The sequence below is a fragment of the Hoplias malabaricus genome, chromosome 7 (assembly GCF_029633855.1).
Source record: "Hoplias malabaricus isolate fHopMal1 chromosome 7, fHopMal1.hap1, whole genome shotgun sequence".
NCBI lineage: Eukaryota > Metazoa > Chordata > Actinopteri > Characiformes > Erythrinidae > Hoplias > Hoplias malabaricus.
Genome location: NC_089806.1, coordinates 27,421,999 through 27,435,107, shown reverse-complemented (window position 1 = coordinate 27,435,107; position 13,109 = coordinate 27,421,999). Strand labels below are relative to the sequence as shown.

At 37.2% G+C, this 13,109-nt stretch overlaps 1 protein-coding gene across 4 annotated transcripts in view; it reads right to left on the bottom strand.

Annotated features, from left to right (window-relative positions):
* si:ch211-243j20.2 (uridine-cytidine kinase-like 1) overlaps positions 1-13,109 on the bottom strand; it is a 48,226-nt gene that overhangs the window by 29,958 nt on the left and 5,159 nt on the right. For all 4 annotated transcript variants that reach the window (XM_066676657.1, XM_066676656.1, XM_066676658.1 and 1 more), the window contains exons 2-4: positions 8,549-8,751; positions 3,878-3,984; positions 2,041-2,211 (exon numbers count right to left, since the gene is read on the bottom strand). In XM_066676657.1, the coding sequence (XP_066532754.1) occupies positions 2,041-2,211; positions 3,878-3,984; positions 8,549-8,751 (481 nt within the window). The remainder of the gene's footprint in view (positions 1-2,040; positions 2,212-3,877; positions 3,985-8,548; positions 8,752-13,109) is intronic.

Genomic DNA, 13,109 nt, shown 5'->3' with positions numbered 1-13,109 from the left:
GATCTTAGAACCATTAATAATTAAGAAAATTATTTGTACCATTTAGTATTTGCATCATCATTAAAGGTCAAAACCAGACAAGATATTCCAAAACCCAAAAAATAAATAAATAAAAATAAATCTGTAAAGAGAGATAAAGTCCAAAAGACAAAAATGAATATCAGGCAAAAAACAAAACAAAACCGTAGCCTGTTTAAGAACTGTTCCCTCCCCATCCCCATAAATTGGGCTTAATATTCAGGAGACAGCGACCTCTGTTGGTTTGGAGGGGCAGCACGTGTATGTAATGGTTGTTATAACATCTTTCATCTTTGGCCATTTCTGCTGTGTCAGACTAATTAATGACATTCTATTAAAAGAGTGACAAGTCTTTTCACCTACAATATGTTAAGCATGAGTCTTGTTACAAAAATTATAATAGGACATTAACGTCATAATACATCATGGTACGTTTACTTTTGATACTTTAGTACATCTGAAGGTAAACACTTCTGTACTTTCATTCAAGTGGACATCTATAATAACTACTTCTACATTTACTCAAGTAATTTATCTTGAGTATCCATACTTTTACTCATTTACATGATTTGTGTACTTTGTCCAACACTGCTGCTGCATCCCTAACCAGTGCCGCACACAGTTAATTTACTGGGACATTTTGCCTTATATTGTACCTTTATGCACTCTAGCTCTTGTTCCATTATTTACTTAACTATCCTGAGCAGTCCTTTTGTTGTTTCAGTCTTCTAAAGCCTTCTGAGATTAATGTGAATCCTCTCAGGAGGCACTAAGGTGACCCTCACCAAACAATGGTGAGGGTGAGCCCTGTATCAGCTGTAAAAACTCATTAATGTTATTGCCCATTATAAAGAATGCAAAACTGACCAGACTCATACTCTTTAAAAGCTATGGAAGATAATTATACATCCACATTTGGAAAACAAAATCAGATTTGAATTAGTGATGTTGTCATGATCTTCTGCTATTGTGCTTTGTGCCTTTCAGGCATGAAATTGCATCTTGCACTCTGAGGGAGAAAAGCAAGAAGGCACAGCACAGAATTCAAAACATTATGACCAGCATGTAGACCTGAGACTGAAGTGTTTTACATGTTATTTAATTATAAAGCTGATACATGGATAATAATTCTAGTAGTTCTAGTGTTCCTATAAAGCTGAATTTAATATGTGAGAAATGTTACATAAGCATGTTTTTCACTGTAATTATAGCAGCTCCACTGAAATAATATAACTGAAATACTACAGAAAAAATATACTGTCAGATATTTTGTCTTCTTAAGCATTATTCATATTTAAGGACGTATGATTTCATAAGTGCTTACAAATACATTTTTTCATTACAGTTAAAAATAAATGCCTGAAATTTGCCTTGTGTGCATGTATAAGGTGTTAAGAGTCAGTGAAGAGTAGCGTTCTCTCTGTTTTAGGTATCGGGTTTCATATAGACACAGGCTGAAAACTTCATTTTCTTTCATTCCATTCCACGTTAAATGGCACAATCATTCCTCTGAACCACTATTTCACAAAGAGACCGCATTCAAATAAAAGTCACAAATACAAACGAAGAAGTAACACTGCAGAGTCTACCACCGTTGTGGGGACCTAAGGGGGTAAATTGGGATGTGAGGGAGCTGCTTCTTGCACAACACTGCTCACTGTTGGTTTAGATGCATGGTCACTGTTATGTTGGGATTTGTGCACTTAGTATAACAAAGCACCTTTTAACTCTGCTTCCCACTATGCGCTTGTGTGAGATGTGGGTAAAGGTAAGTGAAGTGCCCTCACTTCTCAGCATGGGAACTGAAATTCTTCTACTGACAACTGAAGTATTGTTTAACTTTTACCCTGTTTTTCTATTTTGGTGACCCAAAAAAGATCTGATGTGACTCAAAACCTGGGTTCAGACCTAAACAGTGAGTTTTGTGATCCGTTACATCACTGGTTTCTATTTAGAGAATACTGAAATGTTTCACACATGTGATAATTGTCAAATGAAAATGTATGAAACACACAAACATACCCACTCCTTGCGACGGCTGTGAGATGTGAAGTCATACACAGGAACTTTGATGCTTTTACCCTTCTTCAGTTTCCTCAGTACAGTCACCAGCAGCTCAAAATCAAATGCATCCGGGTGATCAAAGTTGTACTCATTTTTGGCTGCCAGCTCCTGTTCTTCTTTGGTCAAAACCTGTACAGATGAAGCATGAATAAATTAACATGCAAGGCTAGGGACACACACATACTGAATATTATTCTATAAAATAAATCATTAAAAAATTCTGTTCAGCAGTTTGCAATTGGTTAATCACAATGGATCAATTTGTTGAGAATTAAGGCTTAATTCCAGCTGCAGTCCAAGACATTTTCTTACTGCTTTAGACTGCTAGCTTGCATTTTGCATGTGCTATACGTAAATGAATGTGTGCAGGCAGTTTTTAAAGGAGAATTATTCAGAGTACATCAGTGATGAATGAAATTTAGATTTTCCGAGCAGATTAACTCTCTCAATCAATCTCTGTTCACAACTGTGGATGTTCTTTTAATACAATCAATGATTTAAATAAATAATAATAAAAAAAAAAACCCACAAGAATGAAGATGGCTTAATAGTTATCAAATTCTTTTCCACATTTATTATTCTATTTTAAATCCTGCAATTTTGAAGGTGGTGTTTATGCAGGGTAAGTAGCTGGCATAAAAGAAATCAAGTGAAAGACGTGTTAAAAAGAATATACTTTATTATATTTTGCTATATAACCACTAGCCTACTTATAAAACATACAAGAGAGTGGGAGAGAAACGGGTTATTTGCAAATTAATCATGTCTTTAGAACAGGAATTGGATTTAATATTACTAAAGTGGTAAAACAAGGATTAACGGCCAGCTCTTAAGAAGCAAGAGTAGCAAAGGTCTGTGATTCTGTAGCACCACAACTCACAGCTGTTAAAACAGTTTAGAACAGAACAGTAAATGCTTTAGTCACAGTGACTTCTAACTAACAAACCATGCTGAAATCAAGGGTTGCAGTTAAAGGAACACTAGAGATTATTTTTAGTCTAAAATTACAGCTTAAAAATCACTGATATTTCACTGACCAGTAATAGAGAGAACAAGTCGCTTTTGTAGCTACTCTGGGTTCTGCACTACAGAAACAGCACTATGTAAGTCCCCATTGATTACATCAGTGCTGTTATTATGAATGACACAAGGGGGTGCCACAGGAGCAAAAACCAAAATTTTACCTAGTGTTCCTTTACTACTACTACATTCATTTATAAAGCGCTTTTCAAGAACCCAAAGACGCTTACAATAATGTAGCAATAGAGGTATGTATGGCACTGAGAGATTGAATGCAAGGGAGAATAGTTGAGTTTTAAGCTGGTAAAAGACGACAGAGTTTGACTGATGGATTTGTGACCGAAGAGTTTATTCAGAGATGGGGAGTAACTCTGGAGAAAGCCCGGTCTCCTAGACTGCGAAGATTAGAAGAGGGAGTGGATTGTCGGCCAGTGGTGGAAGACCTAAGGGTGCAGGAGGGTCTATAGTCCTGAAGAAGGTCTGAGAGGTAAGAAGGGGCAAGTTTATTTAAGGCTTTGAATACATCCCTTCATTATCCTTAAGCCTTTACATGCATCTTGTTACTAATCCTGCAAATAACTGTAAAAATCTAACAGTAAGAGAGAAAGGTATGCAATCTCGTTATGCAAATGCTTACTAATTATAAAATGCATTGAGAAAACAAATTTAGGCCAAAACGGATTTAAATGAGCATCCTCATATCATTATACGTTCTTTAAAAATGAAGGTTAATTCACTGAGTGTATGGCCCACTGATGTTTCTCCACTCTCTTACCTTGTAAAATGAATCCATAGAAAGAAGTACTACCCAGGGTACATCGAGAGCTTCAATTATTTTATTGGCCACTGTAGTTTTCCCAGAGGCACTGCCTCCGCACAAACCTGCAGGACACAGCAGGAGCTCATGAATGGCTTATTTCATAGTACATCTCACATCCACTATGGTATTCAAATGAATGCCACAAGAGCAATCACTCATTTCTTTCCATTTTGTCTGTTCTTTAAAACAGGCATTGTACTGTTTTGGTGACCCAAAAAAGATCTGATGTGACTCAAAACCTGGGTTCAGACCTAAACAGTGAGTTTTGTGATCCGTTACATCACTGGTTTCTATTTAGAGAATACTGAAATGTTTCACACCTGTGATAATTGTCATATATATATATATATATATATATATATATATATATATATATATTTTTTTTTTTTTTGGGATTGACCTGCACCTTGTAGTAATAATAATAATAATAATAAGTTTAATATTATTATTATTATTATAAGCCTGTCACAATAATTACACTATATAGTATAATATAACAGGACAATATCCTCAGGAATTTTTGCTGACCTCAATATCGGCCACTATTTACTTGCGAGGTTGTTTACATATAAATGAACATCAATATTCTATGGGCTCTCTATTCTGGGGTCTGTCTGTTCTGTGAAATTGTTTCACATATAATAAAGTACATAAGTCAAAACTACAATGTATACATTTCACTCTACATCACTAGATTTCAGATATAAATGATGTATCTGAAAAATTATTTCTAGATTCACTAATTTCATGAGTTGCATAATGCACTAGATAGGCAGGATGGAGTGATTTGGGATTAAACCCGTTTCTCATGTTTCATGGAGTTTTAATGTCTCTCTTAAAAGGGAATTATGGCCCTCTGCTGGACTGTCATGATAATGCAACTTTTTTTGTATTCATCTGGACTGGGATATTTTTATCAGGAAATTAATAGGAATTTAACAGGAAAATCTGAGTTTTAAAAATATCCAGATCTCTGTGGACAGGGCCCAAGTTAGTTTTCAAATTAGAGCGAATCAACCTTCAAATTCAGTGATAACTATGAAATATATAATATATAAATATGGCATTAACAGAGAGTTTTCAATTGAAACTGCATTGACATAGATCAGCTGAAGGATCCTCCGGGGAGCACTGAGCAATGGAGCCAAAAATGAAAAACGTCACCAGTGGTCTTAAACACAGTTACTTATGACTGCCAACTCTGAAGGAAATTAAAGCTGCTTTAGTACACGGTTTATGTCCCCAGCTCTCCTTTCTCTGTGTGGATGACCTTTGCAAGGAAGCTTGTTTCACTCGGCCAGGTTTATTCCCATTCCCACAGACTGCAGTGGGCAGAGATGTGTTTTACGGCAAGAATCGACTGGGGTACTTCCAAGTGTGAAATTGTAACCTGCCAGGCAGGGTTCGTTGTATGTAATGGCATACTAATGAAAATAGAACTCAACCATTGTATGAGGTTGGAATCACAACTAGGTGACTGCATGTCCCATAGCAGCAATGCTTCAAACACAGTCCAGTTCTGGGTTGTTGGGGGTTTTTCTGCAAATATTTCAGTACATACTTTGTATTTTGTATAGCAATTACACATGTTTTGTTATACACATGTTCATTTCCTTTGTGTATATTGGAACTACACAAGAAAAAAAAAAAAAAAGTATTTTTCATTGTTTCACTGGTTTCAGGTGATTGTTATATTGCCCACACCTGTTACTTGCCACATGTGAGTTTAAACGACCATCACATTCTTGAAACAAAGTTATTTACCCACAATTTTGAAAAGGTGCCAATAATTTGTCCAACCCATTTTGGAGTTTTCTGTGAAATTATATAAATTTTGTTTTTATGTTGTTCCAATACAGAAAAAAGGTAACAAACATGTGTATAACAAATTATGCGTAATTGCAATCATTTTCTGGAAAAACCTCAGTGGTGGCAACACTTCTCTCACACATACATACATATAATTTATGTATGAACAAAAGCTCTGCTAAATACTAACAACTAGCATGGACTAATCACAAGGAATCATAGGGTCTGTCCCAAAACCTAGTGACCTCTCTACATAGGTATCTGACTTACTGAGATGCTTTAGAATTTTAAGGCAGCATCAAATTGTTTTTCAGCTGTGAAGGCAAACCCTTGACACAACACCAGCACAACTCCCATCTAGTTTGCTATTCCTCCAGAGCAAAAACAATTAAAATTGCGATAAAAACACATAGAACAGAAGCCATTGCTCTGAAAAGCTTGATGTGATGCAATCGCTCTCTAAATAAAGTGTCTCATTAATCTGCCTCATGAAGACAGACTTAAAACGTCAGTGCCTACTTAGGCAGCTCACTAGGTTTTTTATAGAACAAAACATAGAAGAAAGACTAGAGGACTTTGACCCACTACCACAGCTAGAACTGGAGAAAATCATCTATTCGTCAAATTGTACGACCTGCACACCTGATGCAATACCAACAAAACTATTTAAAGAAGTATTACCAGTCATAATCAATCCCATTTTAACAATCATAAATTCATCCCTTAGACTAGGTCACATACCCAAAGCATTTAAACTAGCAGTTATTAAGCCCCTAATCAAAAAACCGAATCTTGATCCTAGTGTACTATCCAATTACAGACCCATCTCTAACCTTCCCTTCATATCTAAGATCTTAGAAAAAGTTGTGGCCCAACAACTTAGGTCATACTTGCATAAGAATAACATATATGAAAAATTTCAATCTGGTTTTAGGCCACACCATAGCACCGAAACAGCTTTAGTTAAGATAACAAACGACCTTCTTCTCGCCTCTGATCGAGGCTGCGTATCCATGCTAGTTCTACTAGACCTCAGTGCAGCTTTCGATACAATTGATCATACTATTCTGCTAGAAAGATTAAAAAACATGGTTGGAATAACAGGAACAGCCCTATCATGGTTTAAGTCTTACCTCACAGATCGCTATCAGTTTGTAAACGTAAATAATGTTTCTTCTACTCATACAAAAATGAGATTTGGAGTTCCCCAAGGCTCCATTTTAGGACCTTTACTATTCATATTATACATGCTGCCACTGGGCAGAGTTATTAGCAGGCATGGCATTACCTTCCACAGTTATGCAGATGACACACAGTTATACATATCAGCCAAACCAGATGACAAACCTACACTAAAGAAAATGGAGGACTGTGTTAAAGAAGTGAAGCATTGGATGTCATACAATTTCCTTCTGCTAAACAGCGACAAAACCGAGGTTCTCCTTCTAGGTCCAAAACCTGCTATAAATAAGGTATCAGATTTAATACATAATTTTGACTTCCCTGTTCTCCCGAGCTCATCAGCTAAAAATCTGGGTGTTATAATTGATTCAGATCTATCATTTGATCAGCATACAGGTAACATTACAAGAATAGCTTTCCTACATCTTCGGAACCTCGCTAAGTTAAGAAATTCCTTATCCCTCCCAGATGCGGAAAAATTAATTCACGCTTTTATTACATCAAGATTAGATTATTGCAATGCACTTTTATCAGGATGCTCCAGCAGAAACCTGAGTAAACTCCAGTTAATTCAAAATGCTGCAGCCAGGGTCCTCACTAAGACTAGAAAATTTGATCATATCAGTCCAGTCTTATCGGCCCTTCACTGGCTTCCAGTTAAATTCCGTATTGATTACAAAATTCTTTTACTCACGTATAAATCCTTACATGGTCTCGCCCCTGAATACCTGCGAGACCTCATCACACACTATGAACCACCAAGATTACTCAGATCTCAGGGCGCCGGCCTCTTACTAGTACCCAGAATTCATAAGACTTCAGCGGGGGGGAAAGCCTTCTCCTACAAAGCCCCTCAGCTCTGGAACAATCTTCCAGCTAGTGTTCGGGACGCAGACACAGTCACTATGTTTAAGTCTAGGCTCAAAACACACTTGTTCAGTTTAGCCTTTGGCAACTAACCTCTGTCTAGTTTAAGGTTGTCGTTTCAGGAACTCATGGACATGGAGAATCAGGGTAAACCTGGATGATGTGCTCACAATTTCTCTTGCTTGGAACGAAAGGATGTCTTTGCCTGAGCTCCTTCTGGTTTCCCTACTCCCAGTCTGTTACAGTCTGATCCGTCACTACACTAAAATATTCACATGCTCTTATTCTCTGCTGCACTCAACTAAACTAACTGCTTCCCTTTTACTGTTTTACTGTTTTTTTCTGAGAGAATGGTGGCCCACTGATGGAAGACTGTTTGCTGGATTCTCCTGCAGACCAGACCAGCTGCTCACCTTAATAATAATAATAATAATAATAATAATATGTAGCATAATGACACTTCATTGGTGATCATTTAAAATTCAATCTATAGTTTGATCAGAGGAGGATGGGTCCCCTTTGTGAGTCTTGGTTCCTCCCAAGGTTTCTTCCTCCAGCCTCGAGGGAGTTTTTCCTTGCCACTGTCGCCTTCGGCTTGCTTGCATTGGGCTTTTATTTAAATGTTCTGTTTTGAAACTGTGAAGCTGCTTTGTGACAACGTCAGTTGTAAAAAGCGCTATACAAATAAATTTGATTTGATTTGATTTGATTTGACTAGGTTTTGGGACAGACCTACATTGTCAGCTGATCTGAGTGAGGATAACTTACCTATGACAAAAGCCTCTTTAAAAGTGGTCCCAGTGACATTGTACCAAGGTGGTCTCCCTGCTGTGTAGATTGTCCTTTTATTGGTCCTTAGAAGAGGTGGTTCTGTTTTGCTCTGACTGGTGGTTCGCTTCCGTGGAGAGAGCGAGGGAGTCAGAGGGCATTTATGTATCAAAAGTCCATCAAGAGAATCCTCACCACTGCCACTATATTACAAAGAGTAAAAACACCTCAGCTGAGCGGATGATGACCAAAAACTTAAATTAAACAATTACCATCTTTTGCCAAAATCCTAATTTACTTTAAAAACACATACATATATACACAAATACATACACACACACACACATTATATATAGGGTGGGCCATTTATATGGCATTTAAAAACCAAGCACACCATTGTTTTTCTTGTGAAATTCCCAACAAGTTTGATGTGTCACATAAACCTACAATGAAAAAACAAAAGTTGGATCCAAAATGTCGGACTTCAAAATGGCCGCCATGGTCACCACCCATCTTGAAAAGTTTCCCCCCTCCCACATACTAATGTGCCACAAACCAGAAGTTAATATCACCAACTATTCCCATTTAATTAAGGTGTATCCATATAAATGGCCCTACATAATATATATATATATATATATATATAAAAAAATAAATTTATATATAACTTTTATTTTATTAAAATATTAATAATATTTTCTTGTTATATCACAACCACAGAATGTGCAGAATATCTTCCCCACCACCGATCCTTCTATTACCACATATTTTAACATCATTACATTTACATTTATGCATTTGGTAGACGCTTTTATCCAAAGCGACTTACAAAAGAGGATCTAACATTCGAACTACAGCACAAATTAAACAAAATACCTTACATTAAGTGCAATATGCCAGGAAGTAATAAGTGCATTAAAGAAAGACATTCAGTGCAAAAGATACTCTCGGAAGAGCTGGGTTTTCAATGATTTCTTGAATGCAGAGAGGGTTTCTGTTGCTCTGATAGTGCTTGGAAGCTCGTTCCACCAGCGTGGTACCAGAGATGAGAATAGCCTCAACTGACCTGTACGGGGGGTTGGTCGTGTTAGTTGGCGCTCCTTTGAGGAACGGAGAGGGCGGGCGCTAACGTATGGTTTTAAGAGTCTATTGAGGTAGATGGGAGCAGAACCAGTGAATACTCTGAAGGCCATCATTAATGATTTAAATTTGATGCGAGCAGCAAAGGGTAGGCAATGCAGCTCAACTAATAGGGGCGTGACATGTGCTCTTTTTGGTTGGTTGAAGACCAGGCGTGCTGCAGCATTCTGGATCATCTGTAGCGGTCTCACAGCACAGGCCAGAAGACCTGTCAGGAGGGCATTGCAATAGTCTAGACGGGAGATTACTAACGTCTGAACAAGGAGCTGTGTTGTATGTTGAGTTAGGTATGGCCTAATCTTCCTTATGTTGAATAGGGAGAAGCAGCACGATCGAGCTACAGCGGTAACGTGATCTGCGAAGGTCAGCTGGTCATCTACCATGACACCTAGGTTTCTTACAACCTTGGTGGGAGCCACTGATAGGGACTCTAGCTTGATGTTGATGTTGTGGAGAATAGCTTGCTTGGCTGGGAGGACCAGTAGTTCAATTTTGGATAAATTCATTCAAAATTTGGAGGTGATGTTCCTTCATCCATGTAGATATGTCAGAGAGACAGTCAGAGATTCGAGTTGCCACTGAAGTGTCTCCTGGAGGAAAGGATAAATAGAGCTGTGTGTCATCTGAATAGCAGTGATAGGAGAAGCCGTGCGAATATATGATTGGGCCTAGAGAGGTGGTGTACAAGGCAAAGAGGAGGGGTCCCAGCACTGAGCCTTGGGGCACACCTGTGGTGAGGTGGTGTCGCGCTGATGTTTGTCCAATCATACATAAAAAGCCAGGTTTTATAAGAACAAAATAGCATAAAATATAAATATGTAACAAAACATAATACAAGTAGGAATAAGAATATAAAGACACAATAATACTAATAAATAAGTATAAAATAAAAATAAATAAAAACAAAAGCAAGTTAAAGGTTACATAACAATGCTGTCTGTTTCCATATCTTCAACAAATGTTAAAAACTTCCCAGTGGTCCCTGTGGAGCCTAAGTATATCTAATCTTTTCCAATTTAAGGGGATACATGACTTCTGTAATCCAGCAACTGTATGTTGGTTTCTTTATTTATTTGGACATTTTCTAACTGATACACTCTGAATGGTACAGCAAATATTACAGAAAACGTATTTATCAATGCTTTAGTAAGTTCAGTCCCTGAGCTTAGCCTGACAGAATGAGAGCTGAAGCATGTATATATATATATATATATATACACACACACACACACACTACATAGAATAATAAAGCCTCTAATATGTCACTATGCTCTGTAAAACAAGTCAATTATGGGAGGAAGATGTGACCAAATATGGTAAAGATATTCATTTACAGTAAAAAAAATTTTAAAAATGTGGCAATAATATGCGTTAACACTTTAATACTCATTGCACTAATTAAAATCCATGAATATGCCAAATCATTTTCTACCATCAATTTTAGAAGAAACAACTTAAATTAAGGGATGGTGCAATAATACAAATAATGGCAGCAGCAAGATAATTTCAGCAATAGTACCTGTCAGAGAGTACAGTAATGTGAGATATTGTCTCTGATGTACTATAATTGTATTGGTGGGAATGGGCAGTATCTACATTTTTCATACCTTCTCAAAATATTAACACGTTATGCAAGTGAAGGTTTTTCTGAGTGTTTGCGCCGAGTAGTTCAGCCTGAAAACGCATACTGACAGACATGCCGATGTTAAAAGGCTGTTTCTGATAGAGCAATTTTTAGCAACTGGTGCTGAAGGAACAGAAAAGTTAGACAATAAGCTAAATAAGACAGGCTCTACACTTTTAAGAAGCCTTCCTGGCAAGTTAACAATCACTTGTGATTTAGCACACCACAGCAGATGTGTTTTCCAGCTAACTCCAGTTCAAGTCATACATATTTAGAAGATAAAGCCTCATACATGTGAGTAGAGCTGGACGATGTGGCCAAATTCACAATCACAATATTTATATCACAATATTTTTCTTAATTTTGGTCAATATATTTTCATTTCAATATCTGTATGAACAACATGACATCACCCTGAAACAAAAACCTCCTGGCTTGGTCAATGTTAATATTTTTAAACTATTTAAAAAACTGCAATGATTTGATGGCAGCACACTAATGAACACCAGTCAGTGTCAGATGCTGTAAATAATATATATTGAAATATTTAAAATATGTATAAAAATCATATCGTTGATATTGGAAAATTTTATATTGCTATATTGACAATGAATTGTTGTCCAGCCCTACAAGTGAGCATAAAGTGTTCTGAAGGGTCTTCTGAGAATTATGTCTGTTTTCAGCTGCCTTCCTGGTGTATGAAAGGTTCTCTATAAATAAACTTGCCTTGCCTCTCTCTTTTAACCCAAACTCAGCGCTGAACTCACAACTGCTATGGGCTGCTAGGCTTGTGTTCCCCCCCCACCCATTTTCAGTGTGACATCAGCATTCAGCAAGCTTCCATTGAGCCCTCTCCCTGTGGCTGTCTTAAATGCACATGAATTAACTCTTTGGCCTTATACTTAAATTAGTAAGACACTGAAAAGGAATCTAACACACCACAAGCAAATACCACCCTCATTTTGAGATACATCCACATTTTTTAAATACCGTGGTATAAAATATTACCTTTATACCACCCAACCCTATGTACTGGTGTATGGTTTAATTTCCTTCCAAAATTCTTTTTCTGTTCAAATCAGAATGCTGAAAAATTGTCTGCTGCATCATAACGCATTAGTCTCTGTGGAGCTTTAGGCTGACACGCACACAGACTCTGCCCCACTCGTCAAAGCAATACTGCTAGGTTACGTGTGTATGTGGTGGAAAAATACTTTAAGAGCTTTGGTCAGGATGCCATTATTATGCAATACTGATATATACAGTCAAGCCCGAAATTATTCATACCCATGGCAAATTTTGACTTAAATTTACTTTTATTCAACCAGCAATTTTATTTTTGACCGGAAACGACACAGGCATCTCCCAGGATATAATACGATGATGTACAAGAGGCATCATTGTGGGAAAAAATATTTCTCAGCTTTTATTCACATTTGAACAAAAATGGCATGTCCAAAATTATTTTTGCAAACTCTCACAGTCTATGGGAAAATCCAAAGTTCCATTTCAAATAGTCCACGCTGTTTTAAAGCATCCTAATTATCCTGATTCATTGGGAACAGCTGTTTTAATCAACTCAACAGGTGAAAAACAGCAGCTCTGCAGTTGGTTTGTGGACAGTCATGGCTGAGACAAAGGAGCTCACCAAGGACCTGTGGCTGTGCATTGTAGCTGCTCACAAGTGAGGAAAGGGCTATCAGGCCATATCAAAATGTTTTCAAGTTCCAGTGGCTACAGTGCAAAGTATTATTAAAAAATACAAGAAGTTCCGCACTGTGGAAAATCTCAGAAGAT